Source organism: Zosterops lateralis (assembly GCF_965231275.1).
Source record: "Zosterops lateralis genome assembly, chromosome: 5".
NCBI classification, from domain to species: domain Eukaryota; kingdom Metazoa; phylum Chordata; class Aves; order Passeriformes; family Zosteropidae; genus Zosterops; species Zosterops lateralis.
This window is the reverse complement of record NC_139766.1, coordinates 18,638,574-18,666,539: the sequence shown is the minus strand read 5'-3', so window position 1 is coordinate 18,666,539 and position 27,966 is coordinate 18,638,574. Positions and strand designations below refer to the sequence as shown.

Below are 27,966 nucleotides of genomic sequence, written 5' to 3'. Positions count from 1 at the left end.
CGGGAAGTGCCCGGCCGGCGCGGAGCCGCTCGGCGCGGGAGGGGAGCGGCGCAGCGCGGCCATGAACGCGGAGAACCAGGGCTGCAGCGAGCGGCTGGTGACGGCGGCCTACGTGCGCCAGGGGGCGCAGGGCCGCCGCGCGCACGAGCTGCGCCTGCGGGCGCTGCTGGAGCAGGTAACGGGGCCGCCGCCTCCCGCCCTCGGCACCGGGCCCAGCGGACACAGCCGCCCCCGCAGCCCGCTCTCTGCGCACCGCCGTCCGCACTGGGGCACAGCCGCTCCCTCCCGCCCTCCGCGCCGCGGGCTCCCAGCGGTCCGAGCGGCCCGACGAGCGGCCGGGTGCGGTGGGGAGGCGATCCCCCCTGGCCGGGCAGGGCCGCGGGGCCCCGCGCGGGCCGGGAGCGCGCGGACTCTGCCCTCGGGCACGGCGCCACCGCCCCGTCCGGCCCGGCCCCGGGACAGCCGCCGCTCTGGGGGCGGGGACGTGACCGAGCCCACAGTGACAGGCCGCGTTGGGGAGGAAAAGAAAATTACTGCACTGGGTTTGTGCACTTGCCGAGAAAGGCCCAGCGAACAATTAAATAAATGTTTTAAACCAGTAAGATACTAGGTCATTGTTACATGGGGTAAAAAGTGATGCTTAAAAGGTGCCAAAACAATGTATTTCATTGCTTTCGGTGTCTAAAAATCACTGTCAATGTTTCAGTTCTTGAAATCCTCAGTCATGTTATCTACTGTTTCCAACTTAACTTTGATACCACACTTCAGAAACTAATTAGATTTAGTGAATGAGCTGTTTTGTTACTGGGGCATATGAAAAAGCCTCTGGACCTATAAAAACTCCTCGTGGTTTTGTGGGTCTCTGTCCTTTGAGAATCTTGTCTGCAGTTTGCAAAGATGGGTGCAGTTGTTAATTCAGTAAAGAGCGCAAGCATGAGCACGTTTCTGGTTGCAGGTTTTGACATACTTTGGAAATGGATTCCTTCCCTATTAGATAGCAACTAGAAGGGAAAATGTGTAGATAGGAAGATGTGTTACATTAAAACTGTATTTCTTTTCTGCTCTGTGGGGTCCTTTCAGCCCCTCAGTGTAAATACCCAGGGTCTGTTTGGGCTCTGCTTCAGCTCCACTCCTTAAAGACCCACAGTAACGCTGCTCATGTTTTTGGTTCTCTAATATCGGAATATCTTCCTTTTTGTGCAGTTTTCACCGTTGAGTTCTTGTAGTTGTACATCATGTCTAGAGAACACATCAAATAATCTGTAGTCTTTTAGGGAGTAATTAACATGTGTACCCTGCAGTGGTTTTGTGGGTACCATAGGAAACACTTGAAGGTAAAAAATATCCTGATTGTTTTAATGTCAGGATGTGCCAATGTAATTCTATTTAATACACAGAAAAATCATTGTTTTACTTTTCTCTGAATACAGGTTTATAACATTATATAGTATAAAAGAGAATAATGAAAATACAAACTGCTGCTTAGCATGAGAAAGAAGGGTAACAATAATCAAACAAGTTGCATAAAGTTTTGTTTATTGTTCATTGTTTGTTTCCAAATTCCGTACTTATATTATTATTATTATTCAGGGGAAATGTCCTGAAGATGGATGGGATGAGAGCACCATTGAATTGTTTCTTCATGAACTTGCTATAATGGATAGCAATAACTTCCTGGGCAACTGTGGCGTTGGTGAGAGGGAAGGAAGAGTGGCGTCAGGACTTGTTGCCCGAAGGCATTACAGGTACAAATTATAGACTATTTGAATTATTAAGGTTTATTATTAATCTTTCCAGTGCCAGATTTTGTCGTAGTTTTGTTTGTCTAAGACCTTGATAGCATTTGAGAAAAATAATATAATGCAATAATTGAATTGATACAGCTTTTTATATTAAATTTTCAGTAATAACACATTAGAAAGTCTTGAATGAAGCAAAAATGTTTTGCCAGTATTACGTTCTGTATGCTGAATTTGTAGAATCTGAAGTTGTTGAGTTGTCCTCTACAAGGGAAGCAGAGATCTTACTGTTTTAAAATACTCTATGCATTACGTACCTTTTAAAACAAGGTGCAGCTTTTCATCTATATATTCTTAAAAACTACTGTGCATTGTAGTTGCACAATATTGAACATGAACAGCTATTTGTATTTCATTATATTTGTTAATAGCTTTATAATGTGATTAGTTGATAGGCAGATGAAACACCAGTCCATCTATAATAGATTTTATATGAAGTAAGGAGATCTCTAAAGCTTTTATTAGCTTCTAGCCCTTCTGACACTTACTTAATGGGTGTGTTGGATGCTATAATTTTAGAGGCTCTGCATTAATTTCCTTATCAATGTACTTTTTCATATGTGTGTGTTGAGTTCTGTGCTGAGTACCATGCTGCGACGTTTTATCCAACAGGAGCAAAATGAAGGGAAAGTTGCAGGGTGTTTCTCATTGAAAGATAAACACAAAAACATATTAGAGGCCAGGAATTTAGTAAGATTTACATATGGAGGATGAGTTACTTAGTCTTGACAGCTTTCATAAGCCCTGCAGTACGGTAAAATACTTACAGCAAAATCCAGTAATACATCAGTTCGGCTTTTTTGGTTTTGCATACAGCTCTCTAGATTAGGATATGCATGGTAGGGGAGGGGAGGGTATCTGAGGAAGTTCTGCTTTTGGACAGTGCTGGAGAAAACGTGCCTGGCTCCTGGCCAGAGGAAGCCTCAACTGGCATTCACTACTGTTGCTCCAATGCAGCTCTGTCACCTGGCATCTCACCTCTCCTGTGAGTGTCAGCAACACCAAGGTGTTGTCGCCTCCACTTATTTCTGCAATAAGTTTTACAGGTGACCCTGGGAGTATTGGAGGTAGCAGGAGATGGTTTTCAAGCTGTCTCTCCTTTCAGTTTAATAAAGGGTCAGTCTTAGGGAGCATTACTTCTTAAGAAGAGTACATATCTGCACAAAATAAAAAATACTGATATGAGACAGCTATTAAGAACATAGCAGGAATGAGGGAAGAAAATATTTTAGGTGGAGGGAGGGTTATATGTAAGTTTCAATTAATTATCAAGTGTTTGTTGATTTCAGCTTAGAACTCGAAACAGGAAAATAAATTTAAGCTGTAAAACCATGCTCCAAGAAGTTTTGAACATCATATACTCCTTGGACTGCATTTTATTCTGTTGCCAAGACAAAAATGGAATTAAAGCTATAAGTAGGTGTATACTGTTACTAGCTTACTTGAGCAGCTGCTGCATTTCAGCCATGGGTAAGGTTAGTTCTGTAAGTTTGTATTTTATAAATTACTTCAGGATCCTCCATTCCTGAACTAAATAATGTTCAATATTTATAAATGCAGTTTATAACCATAATTTATAAACAGAATGCAGAGAGACATAGTATTCCATGATAAGATAACATTGAATAACAAAATGATAGATGAAGTAAAGATGTATAAGATGGGCAAAGTGATACATATATCCATGTGTGTATATAGATATGTATCGCTTTGTATATATTATTTCCTTGCCTTATGAAGATGAAGCATTTGTCAAGGGGGGATCTATAATACCACTATGCCTATGCTACACTCCAGACAACTCATTTTTGTTTTCATCAGTTGTGTGTCTGAGCATGTCAGTATTTATAATACTGTTTTGACAAACATCAAGAAGTGCTGAGGTGCACTTAAAACCTGTCAGATGCTAAAGGTGTTGCTGCTCAAAGTTTTTAGTTGCATGTGGGAACATCGTTAATCTATTGTTGAAAAAAAACCCAGAATTTCATACAAATATGTGTAGTTTGTTAAAATGGAATTGATTGTGGCAGATATTGATGTTGCATTGGGTACAAAGTTTTCCACAATTATTTATCAAATTAAATTCTCTTGAGTCAGCAAGCATTATGCCTTTGCAATATGAAAAAAACTTGATGTGTGTTTTCAACTTCTTTTGTTTAGGTTGATCCATGGAATTGGAAGGTCAGGTGATATTTCTGCAGTACAGCCTAAAGCTGCAGGTTCAAGCCTTTTGAACAAACTTACTAATTCAGTAGTTCTGGATGTTATAAAACTGGCTGGTAGGTGTAAATATGAAAACTCTCACTTGTTTGTGAAGTTACATAATGGATTCTTCATGTTCATTTTTGACTTGCTTTTTATGTGCAGGTGTCCGGACAGTGACCAGTTGCTTTGTGGTTCCGATGGCAACAGGCATGAGTCTAACACTGTGTTTTTTAACATTGAGGCACAAGAGACCAAAGGCAAAATACATTATCTGGCCACGTATAGACCAGAAATCTTGCTTTAAATCAATGATAACTGCAGGTAAGAAGTTAACTGATTGATGGCATAGTGTGTGTTCTTCAAACAGATATGAAACTTCCATCTATCAGAGTGATCAATTCATATTCTTGTAGCAAGATACAAAAAATGGCCTAATGCATGGTAGTTCTGCTTTATTTATGCACTCCTCATTTCTAACATGTAATTAAAACATGCATGCTGTCTTCCTAATTCCTTGCAAAATGCAGGTGTGTGCAGTGGTACACAGGTGTATAAAGGAGTCAAGTGAGAACACAATATTAAGGAAGTTATAGTTTGCCCTCAGAGTAAGATGCCTAATTTGCTGTCCTTAGAATTATGTAAGACCAAAGCTTATGGTTCAAATCTCTCAAATTTATGCAAAAACTTGTGTCCTAGGAATTGTGATCAGAAGGTGACAATCTGTCTGATTTGTACAGTCTTTTCTGTTAGAATCTATTAAAACAATAGTAGTGTGAAGTGTTTTTCAGATGTATACTAGAACTAAACCCCCACAATTAGTCAGAGACTTGTTGAGTTATATTCAGTTCTTGCTTTTTTTTGGTCAGGTTTTGAGCCTGTGGTGATAGAAAATGTATTAGAAGGTGATGAGTTAAGGACAGACCTCAAAGCAGTGGAGGCCAAAATCAAGGCTCTTGGTGCTGAAAATATTCTTTGTGTGCATTCTACAACATCTTGTTTTGCTCCAAGAGTACCTGATAGGTAAGCAGTCTTCGTAAGAAGTGTGTTATTTGTTACTGTTAAAACAAATAAACATTTTCCTCACTCCCCAACAACAAAACCCAACCAACCAACACCTCTGTATTTTAACCGTCCATCTTCCTAAAATTGCTTCTGCCAACAATTAGTAAAGGTTCTTTAATCCCCTTCCAGGAAAGTATACTTAAAATGTGAGAATTACACAGAAGGTTTTTCTTCTGTCATATAAGTGAGGTTAATGTTGCTGTCTTGTGGTAAAATTAATGTCATTTTGCTAGTGGTTTTTTTTTTAATTTCATTCAAGTAGTAAAAGTAGACTCTCATGAAAACATAATCCAGGAAATGTAGCTCCATAGCTGATGCAATGTTTTAATATTACTGTTGCCTTTTCTACTCTCCTCCTCCACAAGCATAGGAAAGAAATGTTATTGACTCTGAAATGTGGCAAGTAAAAATATATTTCACTGTCCTCACCTACCTTAAGAAACCCCCAGTATTTATCATAGGTTAACCTAGTTGCTAGAGGGAAAGATGGGAGTTAAAACCATATAATTCTGTCAGAATACTATGAACATTGCCTGAAGTTGACTTGTAGATTTATTGGCTAACTTAAATCACAGCTCTCAAAGCTGAATGGTCTGCTTTATAGCTTGGGTAAATTAATCTTCTCCTTATCTGCTTCCTCTTTTTGACATGCTGCGATTGTTTTGTCCTCTACAACTGAGAGATGAATTATTAGGTAGTGGCACTATGTTATGGTATACCACAGATACAGAAAGATTTGAATGTACTTTCTGTTTAAAAGAAACTATCAACTATTGAAGGCCATAATCTTCATCTTCCTATAGGAAGGAAAACCCTGACAGCATTTCTGGAGGGTGCCATTTTAAATGTCTGTTTTTAAATATCTGCATTTGTAAGAATTTACTTAGTTGTGGTGGTCACGTTTTAAAATTTCAAGTAGTTGTATGGCTGCTGTACCTGTGGCTTTCCTTTGAAGTACTGTTTAACTCTGTGGGAGTGATTCTGTAGTGTATAAATGCTCTTTCTCAGTGTTCTACCTGCTGATGCTGTAAGCTGTTTCTAAAACTATTGTATTTAAGACAACCAAAGGGAAAGTGTCCTTTTTAGTTGGTTTATGTACTTAGCAGAATTATGTATCTTTACTTTCAGTAGTAGAAAAAAAGAACAAAGCTTTCTTTTCATGAACTTTAACAAACAGGAGAGGAAAAAAAGGAAGAATAAGCCGGGAAATATTTCTCTATTTGTGACTATTAAGAACTTCAGTAGCCAATTTACATTAATGCTTTATTTTTATGACATGAGTAGTAGTACTTTCAATGCTGCGTTCTAGGCCTTAGAAGCAGGTGCAGGTACATGTCGGTGCTGTGCATCGTTTGCTTCAAACTGTACCATTCTCATTCTGTATTGCGAAATGGATCTAATTCTTCAGTAGAATATTTTTAGGAAAAAAGAGACTTTTCTGTTTTCAGTACTTGTAGCAATAGGTTATTGCTCCTTTAATTTTCAGAAGGTGAGAAAGATGAACATACATAGCTGTACACCATCTGTGTTTCTAGTTTGGTGGAATTCTCTGCTTGCACTTGAAAAGAAGCCTGTAAGAGGGAAAACTGTTCCTTTGAGGCTCTCTGGAAGGTGAGGAATGTGTCTGATTAAGAACCAGCAGATCAGAAGGCAAAAGCTTTGCTCTGCTTGTTGTTTATTCCCTCAAATACTCTGTTAACGAGGGGAAGCCACGTGAGGAGCAGCTGAGGTCCCTTGGTCTGTTCACTCTGAAGAAGAGGAGATTGAGGGGAAACCTCCTTGCAGTTACATATTATTCCTGGGGGGGGGGGAAGAGGAAGGGCAAGCACTGATCTCTTCTATGTGGTCCCAATGACAGGACACAAGAGAATGGGCTGAAGGTGAGTTAGGGGAGGTTTAGGTTGGATATTAGGAAAAGGTTCCTCACCAAAAGGGTGGCTGGGGACTGGAACAGGCTCCCCAGGGCAGTGGTCACTGCACCAGGCCTGACAGAGCTCAAGAAGCATTTGGGCAATGTTCTCAGGCACATGCTGTTAATCTTGGGGATTGTGCTGTGCAGGGCCAGGAGTTGGCCTCTATGATCCTTGTGAGTCCCTTCCAACTCAGAATATTTTGTGATTCTGTGTTGATAAATGTGAAAAATTATTAGAAATGCATCTCCTGGCAAATATCTTGACTGTAGAAGATCAATATGTACATTATATTACTGGTGTTTCCTAATCATAAAGTACTTTTGATTTTTTAAGGATAATATGGTGATGATGATTTCCTAAGGATTTATATTTTGAAAATTTAATTTGACACTCGCAGCAGAATTTTATATTGCAGAACAACACTAGACAATGTTACAGAAATAGAATGCAAAGGAATGTCACCTCTTGGAAAATGTTTTCATACTCTGTCACGTTTTATATGTATGTCAGTAAATTACAGATAGAGGCTGTACAGAAGGAGATAGGGTAAAAAATGCATTGGAAATAGAGCTTCCTGATTTTTTTTAAAGATATATTAACTTTATCATCACTTTAAATTATTTTATGTTGCCTAATTTTTTCAAATAGATTCTACTTCTAAAATAAATTCAAAAGTTTGGGGAGAATCATGAGGGTGGTTTTTTTTTTTTTTAATCTAGCATGATTGGAGTGCTTCAGAAAAGGGTATTGCATATATGTATATTTAACATGCTGAAGGATCTTACTTAAAATGATCAGTGTGCTCACATAAATCTTAATTTGACTGATTAATCAATCCAGGTTGAGCACACTGTGACTTCAGGGGGTTCTAAAAGCAAGTGAAGAGTAAATAGCTGAACAAATTTGCAGTTTGTTGATGTCCATATTCAGACATTTTAGGGCTCTCCGTTCCTTTAAAGAATTTCTTTTCTCTAATCAGTTTATCTGAAACATGCAAGTGAGATTCTGGCCAAAGGATGGAAATACTAGTTCTTTGAAATAAACAGAAACATGTAACACTTCCTGTTTATAGGATGCTTTTGATTCCCAAGACACTCTTGAAACTGCTATAGACTGTTCACACTGAATATTAAAGAAAAGAAATGACTAGCAAAAGCTATGTTAGTTAACAGTAAGGCAACAGCAACAAAAAACTTGTATCTAAAGCAGAATGTGCTTGTATCTAAAGCAGCGGTGTCCAGACAAAACTTAAAGTGAAGCAAGAAAAATCTCAGAGTAGATCAGCAGTTTGCAATATATGTAAAAGCCAATAGAATTTTGATCTCAACTTTTATAGCTTAACGTGACAAATACTGCCTTGAGGTACTAATCAAAAAAGTTACTTTTCTCATTCTGACTTCCTTGTAGACCTTTCAGTCTTTTAATGGTCTGACTTGTAAGATGAGCTACAGTAATCAATGCTTCTCTAAATTGCAATTTTATGCTCACAGGCTGGAGGAGCTGGCTGTGATTTGTGCTAATTATGACATTCCACATATTGTCAACAATGCATATGGAGTTCAGTCTTCAAAATGTATGCATCTTATCCAGCAGGTAGGAGCTGTGTATTTCCAATATTTTTAGCAAGCATCAGTAAATATGTGATTGTAGACAACCTAACAAATTTTATCAGGTGCTTCATAGCTTTGATAGTTATCCCCTGTATGTCTGATATTTGAACAATTTTTTGGGAAAGCACAACAGACAGAAATAGAATTTAAGCATAATAGTTATTTCTATCATGCTTTTTATGGAACCCTAAATTTATTTAGGTTTTGTGCATGTTCATGTGTCTTTATAATGGAAAAAATATTCTTAATAAGCTTTCTTAAAATATTTGCTAAAGTTGACTAAAAGTGACATAATGGATCATACTTAAATAGAAATTAAACCTTCAACAGAATGAGTTACAGATTTTTAAATGAAGGTACAGGGTTCTACTGCAGCACAAATATTGTTGGCACAGAGAATAGCTGAGGAAATTGGTTTAAGTTCAATGTTATGTTTAAAAAAGTTTAATTTCTGTTGCTGCTTAGTTTGAAGAAGAGGTTGCTTGATAGCTAAGATCAGTCATGGAACAGAATTCTTATATATTTCCTCATTGTATTGTATGTGCATTGTTCTTCAGTATTCTCTTTTCTGTTACCTATTCAAAATAATAGGGAGTTATATTTTAATAGGATCTGGAGCAACCTGAACTATTAGCAATTTAAGATACTGCTCATCTTTTTTTCTGATTGCTAAGACATTACTAACAGGACACAGACCGGCTTAATGTACAATTGTGAAAGAACATCGTGTTGGCATTTCTAAATCTTGAAAGACTGAAGGAATTTATGAAATAGAAAATGGTACATGCTTTATTTGTAGTGTACTTAGTACATGTTTATTGTATTTAACCTCCTCAAGTTTAGTGGGAAACTAAAGTGAATGAGGCTGTGGAAGTGCTGGGCTTTGCTGCATGAAATGTTCTAATGATAAATGTTTTAGTCTATAATGCTACAAATAGATTTTTTACTGTGTTTGTTTCTGTGTTTTTTCTAGACTCAATAGGTTGTTTGTTCCTTGCTTATGCAAATATATAGATTTGAGCCCTGATTTGTTTCACATTTTTTTACAAAATTCATTTGTGCTAGAAAATTTTCTGTTTATGAGAAAGCAGTTATTAATGAATACTTAGGAATATGTACATGCTGCGCACAGTGTGAATATAACTTGCAAGAGTACCACAGGAAAAAGCTTTTGAGACCATTTCATGTTGTGCTTTTCCTCTGGTGGTCTCCTGTCAGTTAAATCAAATGGTAGCTGCTGGCATTCATGTTCACAGCAAAAAGCTGACAAACTTGGAGTGTTCTTCCTATGTCCTGTGCATTAAGCTATCAAAACATAGAACTAATTAATGAGGTTTAGTTGGCTCCACTTTTTTCCATTTGTTTGCCATAGGTATTAACTCTGTTTCTACTTCTTACATTTAGTATGTAGTCTTAAAAATGTGTATTTGCATGTATTTTGATATGTATGGGGTTTAACCCAATTTTCAAGTTCTCTTATGCTGCATACTTTTTAATTGTACAGTTCACAGTTACATGCTACTCATATTGAAGGTGTACTGCAGAATCTACTTTTTTTTTCCTTTGAAAATATGAGAGGTTATGTACAAGGATGTGGGGGATATCTGCTGTAAGAAATTACTTGAATCTTGATTTTGAAAGCAGCCTTAGAAGAAGGAGTGCTGTAATAAGCCTGTTTTTAATGCAAATTTATATATGTATTGAAAAAAGCTTTGCTAATGAAGCATTAACTTGTAGCCTTTTATTGTAAGAGTTGTAAAAAGTGTTCAGGATTGAATAGTTTTAACTGTATAATTCCCATTAAATTTTGAGGAGTTTCTGTTTGGTTGTTGCTGAAAAGGAGCTACACTTAATCTTGCAGGAACTAAAATCCATATCTTAAATCACAGGAAAACGGGAATTTGTAAGGTACTATGTTAGGCAGACAAGGGTGCTAATGGTAAGCTGTGCTAAAAGAGGTAATACTGTGATTTTTATGTTTTGATCACAAATGCGGTATCTGAGAGTTCCAAGAATTATATATTTTTAAAAAGTACTTTTATATAATTACGGTGCTATCATGTTTCCCTTTTTTCTAATGTATGCTGTGGATTTTCTTTTTCGTCCTTTTTGATAAAGGGTGCTCGAGTTGGCAGAATAGATGCTTTTGTTCAGAGCTTGGACAAAAATTTTATGGTTCCAGTAGGTGGTGCTATCATTGCTGGCTTCAACGAGTCCTTCATTCAGGAGATCAGCAAAATGTATCCAGGTAACTAGTTCATGGGCTGATTTCAGCCATACAGAATACCTGTAGAAAACTTGCTTATCAGCTTTCTTTCACATAAAATTTATTTTTGCCACTTTAATCTGTATATTGGGGATTTTTTTTCAGGAAGAGCATCTGCATCTCCTTCTTTAGATGTCCTCATTACACTTCTGTCTCTGGGAACCAGTGGCTACAAAAATTTACTGAAAGAGAGAAAGGTAAGCTCTTTGGCAAGCAATATTTTCTTGAAGTCAGCTGTTAACAAAGTGTTGTTGCAAAAGTGCTTTGTGTAGTAAATCCAGTTTCTGTCTAGAAAGCCATTGAATTTATTCTGAGCTCAGAGGCTCTGAATCTGGAAAGTCAGTACAATAGAATTACTTCTTGTCTAAATGGTGCTCCATGGGGAAGTGTGATTTCCATGCTGTTGTTTGTTCAGACCAGGAGGCTAAACAGAGGGCCTCTACTATCTTGTACAGTATTCATGTTGATGTTCCTAAATGTGATTAATACAGTAGAAGTTTTTCACAAAAACTTAAATGGAGAGGTACTATACTGTTTTATCATGGACACACTGCTTCCAGGACAGGAGATTGCACACTCAAGAGTAACCCAGAGTCTGTGCTCTTCTGCTTGTGTCCCTATTGTGCCTTTGTGCTATGACAGTGCTTAATTAAATGTTTGTGTGCCACATTCTCTGGAGTCTTACAACTTCTGGTTGGGTTATGAATACCATGCAGTGCCACAAAAAGAGAAAAATATTGTCATTTTAGTTATTCATCTAGACACACAGCTAAGTTTCTTTTCTGCTTTTCACAAACTAGGGATTTTAATTTGCATATAATTGCACTGCACAAAAATCCAGTGGATGTCAGCTTGGAATTTGTATATCTTGAGTTATCCTTAATTCTGGAATTAATACATGCCTGATTTTTCTCTCTTCATATAGTAGTACAGGAAATTGTTTTTATAGAGGCTTTATATAAGGAAATGCTGTGAATTAAGTGCTATTAAATTAATAATTTTAAGCTATGCATTATCTGTTACATTATTTTTTTTGAAAACTATGTTCCAATTTCTTTTCTGCTGACAACTTGCTGTGTCTCTGATAATGTGGCAGAGCAGTAGTTCTGGATGCTGTAACTTATTTCTAGCTGCTTATAGAAGCATCCAGAAATTCTGTACTGGAACTGAGATCCCACAGGAATGGCTAGACTACAGAAAACCAAACCAACTTAGTGGCCTTACAATGACTAAGAAGTGATCTGTGCAAGTAAAGTGAAAACAGCTTGTGAAACACTGAAAGCAGTTACCACTTTTGCCTTTACTGCAAAATTTTATTCTGGACTGTTGTATGTATTGCCATTTATGTTTTGTGTCTTCATTAAAAGCGAGTTGTATTTTTTCCCCTTTACTCTTATATCCAAAAGAATCTCAAGTGAATTTATTGTTTTCTACAAAGCTGATTTTGTTCTTATATTTCTACCAGTAGCAGATGTATAAAGGGCATGAGAAATATTATCCAAGTCATAAATAATAATTCTTTCATAAATATCTTAATGAATAGCTGTATACTTTGAGTCATTTAATTTTCTTGGAAGTAGAATTTTAAAGTGAATACAGTATTATATTTTTACAACTTCAGGTCTTTTTATTTCAAATGTGAATATACTCCATGAACAGGGCTTTATATATGGCATAAATATGCTTCTTTTATTGGATTTGCTATGGAAGTAGAAACATTTTTGCTTAAATCTGTTTGTTCCTGAATTGTAAAAATGCAATAGTGATAGTTTATTGCCTGTGCTCTGAGGAAGCAGAGCAGAGCTATTAAGCTTCCAGCAGGAACTATTTATAGCTTGACATTGAGTACTCCTTTCTATATTGGTGCAGCTGCACCTACTCACACACACACACAAAAAAAATCATCTATAAAAAACTTAAGGGTTTTTTTTTTCTCTTTTTACCTGATCCTCATTCGTGTGGGTGTTACTTCAGGTTATTTGAGCTTAGGCCAGGAAAACCAGAATATTACTGAGAAGAGATTAGTCTTGCACAAGCAGGGAACAAAATAATCTGCCCAGTTTTTCTTTTACACAGATTAAGTGTTTAATACAGGAAGGGAAGAGATTATATGAGGGAGAGGAGCATGTACATAGTGTGAGATTGTTTTGATAAGCTAGGAGTTGTGGAGTGTGCAGTTGTCCAAGAGTATGAGATTATATGTAGCTATATGAAGGAGTACTGACTTTTCAGAATTCCTTTTTCTAAGTTTATGTGATGGTTAGAACAGTGGTTTTCTGATCTCAGTAGGTGATTCTAGGTCCTTTTGCAATGCAGATAACAGCTTGTCCATAGTCAAATTTAGTTAATATCTTTGCTTTTAAAGAACTTTATGTAAAGGTTGTATTTTTATAGTAACTTTTGATGCCTCAGTACAGGTTATGATATGTCCTTTATTTTACATTTCTAGGTGGTAAAAGTTTCTATTTTCATATGTGTATGTGTAGGTCTAAACCAGGCCATGTGAAATATAGTTGTACTGTGTAATGGCATAAACAACAGGCTTAGTTGTCATCTCAAATTTCATGGAGAGCAAGAACCCTACATTCAGGGTTTACATTGAGAACCCTACAGGCCAGGTTTAATGCTTGCTACTATCCAATATGGTTCTTTTAATACCCTTAACTAATTGTTGTACTGGTATTATTGAAGAGGTGATGATTTTATTTTGTTTACAGCAGTTATGGATTTCCTTATTAGACTTAACAATCAAGATAATTCTCATTTTCTTAAATGCATTTCTGTGTTACTGTGGGATGTGATAGAGCTTTTTATATTGGTATCCATCTGTCTGCATACTTTCTGAGAGTAAAACTGGAGTTATTTTTATGTCCTTATGGAGTGTGTATCTAAAATATTTAAAATCATACAGAGTGGGGGGAAGTTGTTTGGGTTTTACAATTCATTATAATATTAGGTTTATGTTTCACAAGTTATCACTGATGTAGTTCTGATTGGAATAAATTACTTGTACAGTTCAGTGTGAGTTTGTATTGCTGCTCTACTTATGGAAGGAGAGGAAAACCATTTAATGAGAGATATTAAAAATGTAAAAAAAAATCAGCTATTCTCAAAGCCAGACAGACATTTGTTACTCTTCTTTTTTTTTCTAGTCAGCTTTTTGCACTGTGGCATGTCAAAAATGAGAATATTGGAGGATTTTCCTCATGTGAAGTATATGTCACCGTATTGAAACTTCAGAGTAGCTGGAGGCAAATCAGTTTAAATGAACTGTTTTAAATGGTGGTGTGTAACTAAAGAAGTGCCAAGCATGAATGGAAATTTCAGAGAGGCCTCTATACTTAGCAGCCTGTGTTGGAGAAGTGTGGGTCACAGAGCCTGAACTCAAGGTCTCGCAAGTGCTGAAGAGGAAATGTGTTGATTGCTGTTGTTAAGAAAGACTTTTTAAAAAATGTTAACCAAATTAGATTGGCAAGGCTTACTGGGCACTTTCTGGTAGATTACACATATGTTAGATACAGAGGATATAAAGATGTAAAGGTTCTGTAATTAATTTCATATTTTAAAACTTTCTAGTATAAATCCATAACAAAATTCCTGCAATGCAAGAGGATCTGCCAAGGAGGGTGTGTGGTACATGCAGGTGTCACACACACATGTATAGTTTGTTGGAGAAGGGAATACAGGTGACCTTGCCCCTGATAATTAACAGCTGTGTTAATTACTCAATACAGGCTCACCTCTGATGAGTTACAGCTATAGCCAGTAAAGATAAGTGTGATGAAGGGAGTGGGTTAGCTGGTGAGGGGGAATCATGAATGAGGAGGAAGAGAGAGCAAAGGGAATCATGAAGAAAGAGGATCCTGGGGAGAGAGAATCGCTGCTTTGAGATTGGTCTGGGTCTGCAATTAGAGCCTGTTATTGGAACCTGCAGTCACAGTCTAGCCAGGTAAAAGCCTGCAGTCAGAGTCTGCAAACTAATCCCTGCAGTTGTAGTTTAGCAGGAGATAACCAGCAGTCAGAGGCTGCAAGGGAAGCCTACAGCAGGAGCTGCTGCAGCCAGAGTCAGTGAATGGTTGGAGTCAGGATGGCTGAGCTGTAAGGAGTAAACCAGGACCCTTTTCATGCTATGATAAACAAGAAATCTGTGTCTTGGCTCATTTCTACCCTCTAACAAGAGGGCTGCTGCAACAGTTTGTCATGTGTTTGGCTGCATTTCAAGAACTGAGCCTCCTTCTGGGCTCTCATCTGCTGGCAGGTCTCCATGTTCAGCACTGCAGCTCCTCTGCTGGGTGGCACAGTGCACCAAGTGGTCTGAGGCACAAAGCAGGAGAGGCTGTGATGGTTGCATTATAAAACAGCTGCTGCTGCAAAGTAAGATGGGACCACATCAGTCTCAGGCAAGCACAGGAGAGCTGGCAGACTGTGTCTAGGATGAAGAGGCTGTAAAATGACTCTTGCACAACGTCCTCTTCTGCACCACAAGCGGCTCTGTGGCTGTTCCCTGAGGACAGCTCGTCTTTTCAGATGAGAGTGATGCAGGGAGGAGGGCAGAGTGTTAGAGACTCAGAGTGTAAGCAAGCTGGGTGGTTAGAGCCAGCTAGGATAGTTTCAACCCTGCACAAAAGCTTTTCTGGCCTTCATCAGTTGTGTCTTTGTCAGCTGGTATGGGACTGATGGCTTATTCAGTACCCCTATCTTCTTTTTCTCTGGAGTTACTGGCTTTTTCCGTATTTGTTTCTCTCTTGTTCTTTTCATTTGCAAGAACAGTCCCTATCATAATGGAGCAACAAATGATGAGTCACTTCTACTAGTGTAGGTTCTGTTAAAAAAAGTTTTATAGTATAAATATAGTATGATTCAAATGTTTTTAATGATTGTTACAACACTTCTTGAAAATATTTTTATGTATGTCGAAGTAGACTGTTCCATCCAAACAATTGAGTTATTTGGCCTATTTGATGCAGACATTGTTGGTGACTTATTCTTTGTTTAAGGTGTTTTGTTGGCTTAGATGCTCAAAGAACCAGAAGTGAAAGAGATTTCCACATAGTTTAGCATTCGTCTAAACTAATGAAGTTTTGTGATAAGTTTCTAAAGTAAAAGAGTGAATTAAATAACGAAACTTAACTGACATGCGGTGCTTGAGTTATTCAATGTAACTTTAGCATAATAGTTGGCTTCATTGGAGAAAACTTATGTGCCTGCTACAGAAAATCTATTATGTAAGAGCTCAATTATATATAATTGCTTAGAGTGCTTATAAATTTTCCATATAAGAGAAATATTTCATAATGGAGGTCGCTTATAGATTTGACCTCCCAAAAATATTGCTTTAATCCATTGTTTGGAAAGGCAGTTAATCTATTTTGCAACAAACTTCTGAAACTATAAAATATCTACAGGGCTTCCAATGGAAAGATGCAAAACCATATTGTTAATAAAAACAGGAAACTTTGAATTTGTGTTCATGGAGCTTTAGTCAAACTGATGAAAATACATACGTGGAATTTTTTTTGCCATATTTCTGTCCTCCTTTTTTTTAATGTATTCCTATGTATGTAGAAGTTCATCTATTAACCTAATTTCATTTAACAGATTTAATTAAATTTAATATATTTATGCAGTGGGTAACTTTTTATACTAACTTTCAGTAGTATTTCCAGTATTCCTTTCAGTAATGCTGTAAGAGATTTATCAGAGCATTTCCTAGGTACAACACACAAAAATTATTTGGAAATTGGTCTTGTTCCAGTATATTTTTTCTCAGTGCTAGTTTCACCAATAATATCTTCAGAGTAGGCACAATTTATGTGTATCTCTACAATATTTTGGTTCAGTTTTAGGAAGTATATAGCCAGCAGAGGGAGCACATATTAGTTTATGGTTTGTATTCCAAAATAAATACTAATAAAAGGGCTAGTACATTAGTGATGCTTATCATTGAAAGTAACAAATTAATAATGTGCTTATATATTGAGGAACCAAAGGAAGGGCAGAAGTGTCTTAACATTTGAAACAAATATTTTTCAGCTTCTCTTAGTGAACTGTAAATAAACTCTGAACTGAAACCACAAAATCACTTGATTTTCCAGAAACAAGAATTATTTTTCACAGATTTCATGTTCTGATAATTAAATGTAGAAACCTCCCAATTTTTTTTCTTCTTTTTTCAAGTATTATAGAAGCTTTATGTTTTTGAGGATAGTTGTATCAACAGCCTGATTCATTTAGACAGTAAGAGGGTACTTTTTTCTCTCCATCTGAATTTGTTCTATGGTATTAGGAAGTACAGGTGGGGAGCTGTGTTCATTTAGTCACTCACAAAGGGAGGCGAGGTTTCCTGCAGTGGTTCAAGAAAAGCAGCTGTAACATTCTTCTTGCTTAGGTACCACAAAGCTCATTTGGTTTCATAAGACCTTGGGGAGGTTCTGTTCAAAAGCATAATTTTGGTCACAAGCTGTAATTTATATCTGTCAGAGTCCACAGGTCAAAGCAGGATACTGGTCTACAAACAGAAGAGGTAATTCTATTTAAAGAATGAAAAATCACTTGTCAGGTCCAGAAATTGATGAGAATGCTTAAACAGGCAGTCACACTAAAGCAGATAAGCAGGACAATTTTTATGGCCTGAAAGAGGAGAAGCCTGGTGTTTAATATCTTTTAAAAAGGCTACCCAGTGTCTGTATGGTTTTGCTAGTTTTTATGAGAGACTAAGCATTAAAAAAAGATAGAAAAACAGCTGAAGTTTACAATAAGAAGAATGGTGTCTATTCTCACTCTGTCCATAAGTGTTTGGGGCTGATATCTGAAGAGGAATATATTAAACTGAGGAAGAGCATGAGCAATTATCATAGATTAGTACTGGGAAAGAGGGAGGATATAAAATACAGATGATGTAAGAGAGGCAGTCTTTTATGTGCAGTGTGATTTGTATCTGAGCCAAAGTATTTATGAATCTGTCTTATGACACTTTCACAGTAAAGGTGCAATCCAATTAAGTGATAGCAGAAATTCAGATATTTCCATTCTTATCGTCAGCTTGAGGGGGGTCCTAGAAAAAGGACAGACTGCTCAACAGCTGAATATTCAGGAGAGTGTATATTGTATGAAACAAAATACAGTCAAATGTGTACTTAGAGTCTCTTTAAGAACTGGATTTTTATTCCTTGCAGAAAAAGAAGTCTCTGCACTAGGGAAATGTGATTGTGTGATACATGGTAACAAAATGTAATGCTTTTAGTCTGGAATGTATTAAAGGAGAGAAGACAACACTTGGCCAAAAACGTGGCCATCTGTGATAACAGTTCATTCTCAGTGGCTTAGGGGGCTCTAGGGTATGGGAAAGCTCTTGAAAAGTAGGGTGGAGTAAGACCTGCTGTGCAGTGGGAATCTTTTCAAGATTTTTTAGCTCCCTAGGTTTCAGGGCCACAGAGAGAATGAATGACATCCCAAGCACATATATTAGACCAGATAGAGACTTCTGTATCAGCTTGAGAGATAAGAACAGTGTTCAGGAAATGGAGCTGTTCCTTTATAGAATTATTTCAGAGAATTGTCCAATCCACTTACTTGGTCCACATGAAAAGAGAATCAGCTGAGCACCTGTAGGATGTAATGGATATGTAACAGTTTTGTGAAATAGGTGCTATTTTCTCTGTTTGATAGCTAATAACAAGAATATTGCATCTCTTTTTCAGGAGATGTTTTCATATCTTTCAAGTGAGCTGAAGAAGCTGGCAGATAACCACAATGAGAGACTGTTAGACACACCACATAATCCCATTTCCTTAGGTAATTGTTGGGGTTTTAACTTTAAAAAAATGTAATATACTGTGGATTCATAACGCACTTCCACACACTATTCCCTATATATTAAACATCACTACGCTCTACTAAATTGAATAATAATTCAATAAGGTTACCAATAAGGTAATCTGCTATAAAAGTAGAGTAGTAACTTGGTCCCATTATTTTGCTCCTGTCCACCGTATTTATTTGACAGAAAGAAATACAAGACAGGCTGAAAATGCTAGCATGTAGTAATACTTCATAAAAAATAGATTTAAAACTAAATTAGGGTGTAATTACTCATCATCTTAGTGTTTATAAAAGAAATTATGGAATTCCTGCACAAGATATTTGTTCTAACCAAAAATTCTGCTGAACACCAAAATAATACTGCCCACTTGCACAGAATCTGCATGTGGCCTAACCAAGGAAGTAATCTATGACAGTGTTTGGTTTTGGGTGTTTGGTTGGTTGGTTAGTTGTTTTTTTTTTAATGTCAACACAAAAATCTGGCTCAATTCTTGCTGTTGGAAAGCAACATGTCATTTGTGCTGGTTCTTTAGAGAAAAGGCAGCTTTGTAGCAGTTTTAACCTGACCTTATGTTACTTTAGCCATGTCACTGAAGAATCTCGATGAAACTAATGATGCTGCTGTTACCCAGCTTGGATCTATGCTTTTCACAAGACAAGTTTCTGGAGCAAGGTATGAATTTAAAAAATTGGGTGAGTGGGGGGGTGTATTAGCATATATTGTACAAAGTCCTGTGAAGTGTTTTATACAATTGTGTAGTGATTACAGAAGGCAGTATAACAATAATGAGTTAGAGAGTAATCACCCTTTCATCATCACTGTTATAGCGTAGTAATTCCTTGCCTGAGTTAGCAGTGAGACTTTCTATGTCCACTTTGGTAGCCTAAATAGATAATCTATGCCCATTTAATTTAGTGTCATTATTCCCTAGTATTCCTTGATTTCATCTAGTTTTCAGGTGTGGTCTGATCTTAAAATTTTAGGTGTAAGCTACAACAGAAGATCTTTGTTTTGTTTATTGCAACACAAATATGGTTATGCTGGATGTCAAGTGAATAAGCTTTTAATATTCTACATAGCTTTTTGTCAAATGGAAAAAAAAATCTGCTTTCTGGAGCTAATTGTGTTAAAAAAAAATAGTAAAAATCTATAACCTGAGCCATTTTGAGCTGAATTTATTCTTAGAGATACTGTTACAATGAAATGCCAGCCAAATAATTTTAATGATTTTGGTTTAAACCTTTTAGAAGAAGAGAATGATTTAAAATTTGTTTTGGCAGCATTCCTTAATCTGAGTATTACTGCTGCCATGCTAACTTCTGTCATATACTTAATGTTATTTTTTTTGTAGCAGAGCTGAATGTTTCCACGTCAGAAGGTATGCTTCATTAGCTTGGATTATTCCACTTCCTGCACAGATGAATGACAGTAAATCTATATATACTGTGGTTAGATGCTCTGTTTAATTTGCCTGCAGTTTTAACAATCTTTGGCTGAAATTGTTCAAAAGTTTCAATTTTTGAAGTTAAAACTTTCCAATTGTTTGCCTGATGTGAAGGTTTCAGGTTTTCCCTTTTGATACATAAGCAGTTCTTTTGTAGTATATACTGTTTAACCTGGCATTTCAACAGATTTTAAGTTATGCTGGTGCTGAGCATCAGTGGTAGGAATAGCAACTCATTACTTCAGTAGGAATTTGTGTAATTGTATTCAATCTAGAGTACCACATAAAGTGTCAAGACATCTTCAACTGAGTTGTGATTTTGTTTGTTTGTTTCAGGGTTGTTCCCTGTGGGTCTGTACAGACTGTGAATAACTACACGTTTAAAGGCTTTATGTCACATGCAAATGACTATCCTTGTGCTTACCTCAATGCTGCCTCAGCAATTGGAATTAAAAAGCAAGATGTAGATGTATTCCTAAAAAGACTTGACAAGTGTTTGAAGACTTTTAGAAAAGAAGCAAAGCAAGAAAAAAGTATAAATGAAATAAGTGATGCTAACGCAGCCACAGAACAACTCAAGGACTAGAAGATACAGATTTAGTAACACAGGAAGATAAGGTTTTGTCTGAAGTATGTTAGGTTTGTATTGGGTTAGGACTGTGCATCTGCAGTACAAAAATCTATTCCTGAGCTTATATTCTTGTTATTGAAAACAATAATAAAAGTTTGGGTGGATTTCAGCTCTAAGAAAGTAGGTGATACTCTCTCCAAGAACAAAGGACCAGACACCAGTTTTTTGCAATGTATGAAATGCACTTAATATCTGCCAAAGTAAAACTTTCTGTACACAAAGACTAAGAGTTTGCCTTTCAATCCATATGTGGCTATTTGGACCAGTATTTACCAAATCATGGTATGTTTATTCACATGTTTTTGTTTAACAATATTTTCTGTTGCAGTGACTGAATTCCCTCCTAGGTATAGACCATCCAAACAACACGTTTCTCTGCTCTCAAAATACTTTCTTCTTCATCGGTGAATGTGTCACTTTTAGTTTCTTTTCAAAGATTTATGCAAATGTTGGAATTGCACTGACTAACTACAGTGTTCAAACTGCATAGGTAAATGACAGAGTTGGAATAGTAATGTTTTTCAGGTGTTCTTACCTGTCATGAACTATCTAGAAGTAGTCAGCCTCCAGTGGCAAAGAAGAACCTAGAGTGCCTCATATCCTGTCAGTATTCAGCTCCTGAAGACATTTGCATAGTTCAGCAGCCCAAAGGAGCTTTAATACTGAAAGTCAGAGGGTGTGAAGAGGTATTTGTTTTGGCTTTGGTTTTTTTTTATTTTTGTTCTTCCACTTCAGTTGAGTGATCAGATCAAAAACTCACTGTGATCAGATCAAAAAGGAGGAATGCCATGTAGGACTAATGCATCAGTTTTAGGAGCCAGTGATAGCTGGGAGTATTTTGGCATTTTTAGTCCACTGTTGTTGAAATTTATTTACTTCCATTTTTGTAGTGTCTCTTGCCATTGGCACTGCTGCTTCTGTGGATCTGTGCAGTTGCTGATTTGAATTCATTAAAGAAACAATAGATTCAGAGTCTGTTCTTCAAACAAAGGTTCCATATCACTGGAGTGACAGTGGTGCAGGTTGCAAAATGTGTAGTTATTCTTAAATGTGCTTACTACATTGTACATAGCTTCTATGTAATTTACTGTTCAAAGTAAGCATAATGTTCAGAGACATTTTCTTTGTCTGTCAGTAATGTAGTGTTGTTCAGGATACCGCAATTAATGAGTTCTAAATGCCAGGAAATTTATTAGTTATTTTGTTGGGTGGGATCTGAGACATGTATCCTTCAGAGCCCTCTAAATCACTTAATCAAAATAGTGGAGCTTTTGAGAGATTGTCTGTCCAGCACATTCAAATGAATTCAGGCAAAGGTGAGTATGTGGGAGTTAATAATGTGCTAATTATCATGAAGGTGCTCTCACTTTTAATGAGGTCCATTGTATCTTCAGCTTAAGTTGAACTGCTGCTTCCACATTGTTATTGCTGGAGTTACACATGAGATTGATTAAAGCTTGTGCCAGGTACAGCTCCCCAGACTGCAGTCACCATTGTTGTTTGCTGTACAAACACATCCTAGGAGACATGTCAGGTAACTTGGCCACTGAGCCCTTTTGGCAGTAGGGAGATGTAAGCAGCTTGTCTTCTCTCTCTCTCCCTCTCTCTCTCTCTCTCTCTCTCTCTTTCTCTTTCCCCTTCTCTCCCTCCTTCCCTCCCTTTTTTTTTTTTTTTTTTTTTTTAATGAGAGCATATTGTACCTCAGGTTTTCCAGTCAGTAAAATTTCCACAAACTTTGGAGACACATCTCTGCAGCTTACTGCCTTAATATTCTGTATATCAGAGCAGCCAGTGAAAACCACCAGCTGTTAGTGATACCTTTCTTCCTGGTTTTTGATATTGCTTGAATGAGTATAAATTATTGATTTAGATGACCAGTCACAGAATGTGAATGTTAGCACTATTACTACAAGAGTTTAGGGAGGTGTGATAGCAGCTAAAATAAGCACATTTTGATTAGTAATATTCTGATTCTGAATAAAAAAACACAGCAGTTGCTTCTCTGAGAGGAAGACATTTCTGCCTTTTCTTGGTCTCATACTAAATTATCTGCTGAAAGTAATTTAGTCACTTCTAACGCAGATTGAACTGCTTCCTCCATTAATTTTTTTCTGTCTTTGAAATGTTTCTCATTTGCAATCAAAGCTGAAATTTCAACAAAGCTCTAGACAAGAGTTCACAGACCTAAGTAGTTTTTGATTTTTACTTCTTAAACCTTTTATTAAAAAAAATAGATGGTGGCTTTAATTGAAAACAAATAGAAAATTTGTGTAATTCAAGTCCTTCACAGATCTTAGTGAAGCCACCTGAAATGAGAAAATCTAAAATATTTTGAGAAATGTGTCCCACCACAATGTATAAACTCTTGAACTAAGTATTTGTGTTATATTGCTTTGGTAAGCTTTTGTACCAGTTTTCAGTTTTGTTTTCTTGCTTTATCCCCATAGATGTCTTCAGAGCATTCTGTAATGTCACATAAATGTAAGGAAATTTTAAGTAATTCAAATGGCAATATCCTTCCAAGTAAATGGTTCTATACAGCATATTTGAAACAGTAGATTCAGTAGAGGATAAAAAGTATTTTTCAAGTAAGAGTATAAATTTCTTATTCTCTATTCAGTAATGCCTATAATAAAGTAGTGAAATAACACTGGAGCATATACCTACGAGCAGAGGTTTCATTTCCTTTGTTTAACAGTTCCAGGGAGATTTCATGGCTATGGCGGCAGCTCTCACCCACTAAAAGTCGCACTGTGAAAGATGGCAGTGGCATGGACAGATATCAAACTGCACAGGGTAAAACAAATAACAAATACATGAGCAGTATTTGCCTTTTATTAAGATCTTTCCAAGATTGTACAATGAAGTAGAAAAGCTTCTTAATTAAGTTGCAGCCCTTTTCCTAATCTCTACATCATCTCTAAAGGCTTTCACATGGCTCAAAAGTCTGTAGAAGCCAACTTGCTGCCTCCAGCTTCTGTATTATGAGGGAGAAATCTGGCAAGGCTGCCTGGGCTTCAGAACATACTCAAGGTTTGTAGAGCAGGAATCCTTAGTACAAACACCAGGAAGAGATGGCCATTTAGTAAGGCTGTCTCACAGCTACTGTTTATGTAGCTACCTCTCCCTCATCTTCTAGGTCACATAGTTAGCATGTTAGAGTGCAAAGGGTAAGCAGGCACTGCTCAGGTTGCTTCAGTCTGAATCACCAAAGTGACTTTCCCCCCCTAACAGGGCCTGCAACTGTTGTGTGAGGTGCTTTTCTTTCCCTCTGATGTTGCATCTTAGACTGTCTGGTTCTATACAGGCAGAAGAAATGAGGGAGCAGATGGCTGTGCCTTATAAAAATAGCACTGGGATAATATAGTGCAAGTGAACTGACACTGAATGACCCATCTCACAGGCCCACTCTTAGTTTACTTTTTTTGGTAGTATCTGAGATAATCAACAAAACAAAAGACTTGGAGCAATAATATTGCCTATTTGTGCTTTGCTCATAACAATTGCCTAAGATACAAAGCAAATACAATCTACCAGATGCAGCAAATTCTCTTGAGCCTAAGAAAGCAAAATTGTAATGTTGCAAATGTAAATGCTGGCATTGCAGCTTAATACACATATAAACCGAGCAATCTATATTGTGTGATCATCATTTTTTAAGAAAGGCTGGAGCCCAGAGACTAGCAAATGTTCTCATCTGCAGTGTATCAGCAGTTCTCAGTCTTCAGCTGCTGTACAGATAATAATTCTAATTGAAGAATCATTACATGGATCCATATGTGAATGATAGATGGGCTACAGCCTTTTGTTCATGATACTTTAAAAATTGAGTTGCTGCTTTTACTTTTATAAGGGGAGATTAGATTGCCTTTTCCTCTTCTCCCCCCGCCCTTTTTTTTTTAACGCAACATTTTAATCACCCTGGTCTGACAGGATTTGGAATCTGAAGGGAAAACAATTCCAATAGCTGATAATTTCTTTAAACAATAGCTATTTAAAGCCTTGAATTGGTTACAAAATGACATTCCACAGAGAATCTTTGTTCAAATATTTTTAATTCTGAAACTTGTGCTTGAAAAGTTGTGTTCCATGTGCTCTGTAATAATTGTTTTTCATATAATACACGTTTTTCCACTCAAAGATAACAGCATACACTTTAGTGCAGTTTAATAATCCTTTTTAAAAAAATATAGTTAAAACGGCATTTGCTCCATTACTCATCAAGCATCTGTTGTATCAAAGAACTGGTAATATATTTATCTTGATGGATAAGCTTCAGTGTTCTGGACCAAGTTCAGTGTAACTGGACCAAGCTTTCAATACTCCTTTGGGGATCCTACAGTCAAGTTCATGATCCAATTAAGATGGGTGTGATAATTATATCTGCTGCTGGACAGGAGTCTTTCATCAAACCATTTCAACTAAATTCAAAGCTGATCCAGTTCAGAAGCTGAATTGATTTCTTAATGTGGATGGTGAAATTTAATTTGCCCTTAGATCCTGTATTCTGATCCAGGCTGAGTCAGTTATAGTGGAATTTTAACTCTTTGATTTTTAACCTAATGTGAAAAGAAAGACTGCAAGGGCTTCAGCTGGGTACTAGCTTTCCTATTACTTGTTCTCAAAGGGCTGCAAATGTTAGGCTGCCATCTTACACCTACTGCTGTTCGGAGAGTGGCATTGGTCATGTACACATACTATGACAGCACCAGAGGTGTGTGTGTGTTAGTGATCTTTTTCTAGGCATCCCAAGTAGGAACACACCACTTGGGAATTCAAGATGAACACGTAGCATTACTACTGATCTGTTTTCTCAAAAAACTCTTTCTGAGGCCAATTTCCTATGACTGAAGTGTACCAGAGGAGCACATGGCCAAAATACAGGGAAAAGGAGCAAGGTCACCAACGTTTTTGAAGTTTTCTACATTGGTTGTGTGTGTTTGACTCTTGTGACATATAAAACTCATATTGGTATGGAAACTCATGTAAAGAATGTTTGCAGCTATTCTTGTCCCTTACCTAAACTATTTCTGTGCTACCTCTGTAGGCACTGGGGCAGGGTGCACTGCTCCAGCACTGCAGCTGGTGGTTCATGGGTGCAGCTCTGAGCTCTAGCTGCAGAATTTGGTGCCCAGTAGGGGAAAGCATTCCTGCTTTACTTTGATATTGGGCTGCCAAGTACATGCAAAGTAGAACTAGTTTGCAGACACAACTACTGTTGAGAACTTAAACCTGCAACTTTTTGGAGTCTGAGGAACTGCAGAAGGGAAAAGAGCTTAGTTTGGTCTATAATACGTCAAACTGAGAAATGTAGCTGTTGAGGGAGAATAATTTATCTATTATTATTTTCTAGAGAAATGTCTTTTTTTAAAAAATCAACATACTGTATAAAAATCAACATACTGTATAAACTCTTGATTAAATTCAGGTCTGCTTAGTACTCTCATTGTCTTCTGGCTTCTGATTCTATACAGCATCTATTGCAATAGCAAATAGCTGAGTGGGTGTAGAGGCTTGGGATATAGTAAAGACACATTTTTAAATGGAAGATGAGGAAAGTGTCTGTAAAGTTCATAAAAATAGAAACAACCTGAAATTCTTGCTGTGCAGCTGAGGAAGTGTTGAGTCTCCAGGAGGATCAGAGTATGTATAGTGAAGTCTTGACCTCCTGCACAGTACAAGCACCAGAGAATACTGTCAAAATGTAGCTCTCATTTCATCACAGTAGTAGCCTACTCTCTAATACTATGCATTTCCAGTACTCTGTTCTCCCCTCACCCCACTGAGTAATTCTGGATGTGTTTTTTTTAGACTCTGCTGTACTAGTGCACCAGAAAAAGGATGTGAAGGGAGGAGGTGTGCCTACCAGTGAATTGCCATCCCTACTGATGCAGAACCTCCTATGCAAGAAGTCAACTGGAGCACACAACGGTAGCAGGTGCAAGTGCACATGTTACTAGCTTTTTTTTGTTAAAGGGTTTATAAGCAGTAAATGGATTTGAATATAATTTTTATAATAATGTTTTAACTGGTGCAAATAAAACTCATGCTCATATCCCATGCAGATGGCACAAACTGTCACGCTCTGGTTTTCTCTTTAGTTTTGTTTCTAAAAATTTCAGCTGAATGTTAAATCTGTGTCTAAATCTGCTAAAGGATAGCACTTCAAGTTTCAACGAAGATGCACTTGTTGACCTCGTAGTGCATGTTTTCATTGGGCCCCACAGAGTTTGTTTTCCGTCTCTGGAGGCATGCATAGGAATTTCAGCCTCATTGACCCAAGACCTCCTGATGGGAGATATTTCTCAGTGACTCTTGTGTCACTGAGAAAGTGGAGATCTTTGTGGGCTCTTCACAGTGTCTTGTGCTGGCTTCACCCAGTGACTTCTAGATCCATATGCTCATTTACCAGTAAATAGCTTTTCATCTCTTTTTGCACTGAGATGGGCAATTTAAATGCTTCTTTATTGCTTCTACACCCTTATCAGTAGCTATGGTAAGTGAAACACTGCTGCTGCCTCAGGCAAGGCTGTAAGGCACGTGGGGGTTTGCTGGTGGGGTGGAACAGGACTGAGGGTGTTTGAGCTCAGATGATGGCACACCTTGTGCCGTCCCCTGAAATGCCAGTGCTCTGCCAAGTGAGGCAGGGCCTGCAGTGGCCCTCTTGCAGGTGTCAGCTAGGCAGAAGTGAACTGTGCAGCTGGCCTTGGGTTGTCCAGTCTGCTGATCTGGAAGGAAGTGGTGTTTTCTCTTTCCTAAATGTGATGGCTCTGCAGTGGGCTCAGAAAGAAGAGGCTGTAACAATGTATTTTTGTCATGGAAGGCAGTAACAGTGACTCAGGACTCCTGGGGCACCACTTAGCAGAGCTAAAAGATGCTGCTTTGATTTAGTTGCCATATAACTGCATTTCTGTGACTCCCTGTTTGCTTTGTTCATGCATAAACCCCTCTCCCTGCTTTTGCACACCCTAATTTTCCTCTCTGCCTTGCAGTTTTTGTAGATTTTTACATCCATGCAAGTGGTGGTAAAACTCAGCTCTTTTGCTGTGAGAGCATTTAGCATACATGCTGCATTTACTTGGCATAAGCATAGAAGGCCATAGTAGGAGCAAGGCAGTGGGGAATCAAGCCAGTTGTTTACATCTCCCTCTAAAGGACTGATAGGTCAAACATCCTTCTCCTGTCCACAATTCTCTGCCATTAACAGCTGTTAG

At 37.5% G+C, this 27,966-nt stretch overlaps 1 protein-coding gene across 1 annotated transcript; it reads left to right on the top strand.

Moving 5' to 3' along the window:
• Positions 1 to 61: 61 nt before the first annotated feature.
• SEPSECS (Sep (O-phosphoserine) tRNA:Sec (selenocysteine) tRNA synthase) lies at positions 62 to 26,128 on the top strand (the record flags this gene model as incomplete). The annotated part of the gene is made up of 11 exons (XM_083861909.1): positions 62 to 175; positions 1,591 to 1,745; positions 3,960 to 4,078; positions 4,167 to 4,325; positions 4,871 to 5,024; positions 8,470 to 8,572; positions 10,708 to 10,837; positions 10,961 to 11,052; positions 18,556 to 18,649; positions 19,259 to 19,349; positions 20,458 to 26,128. 11 exons carry the CDS (start codon positions 62 to 64, stop codon positions 20,705 to 20,707), a joined length of 1,461 nt encoding a protein of 486 aa, XP_083718035.1. The 3' UTR covers positions 20,708 to 26,128.
• Positions 26,129 to 27,966: the final 1,838 nt, after the last annotated feature.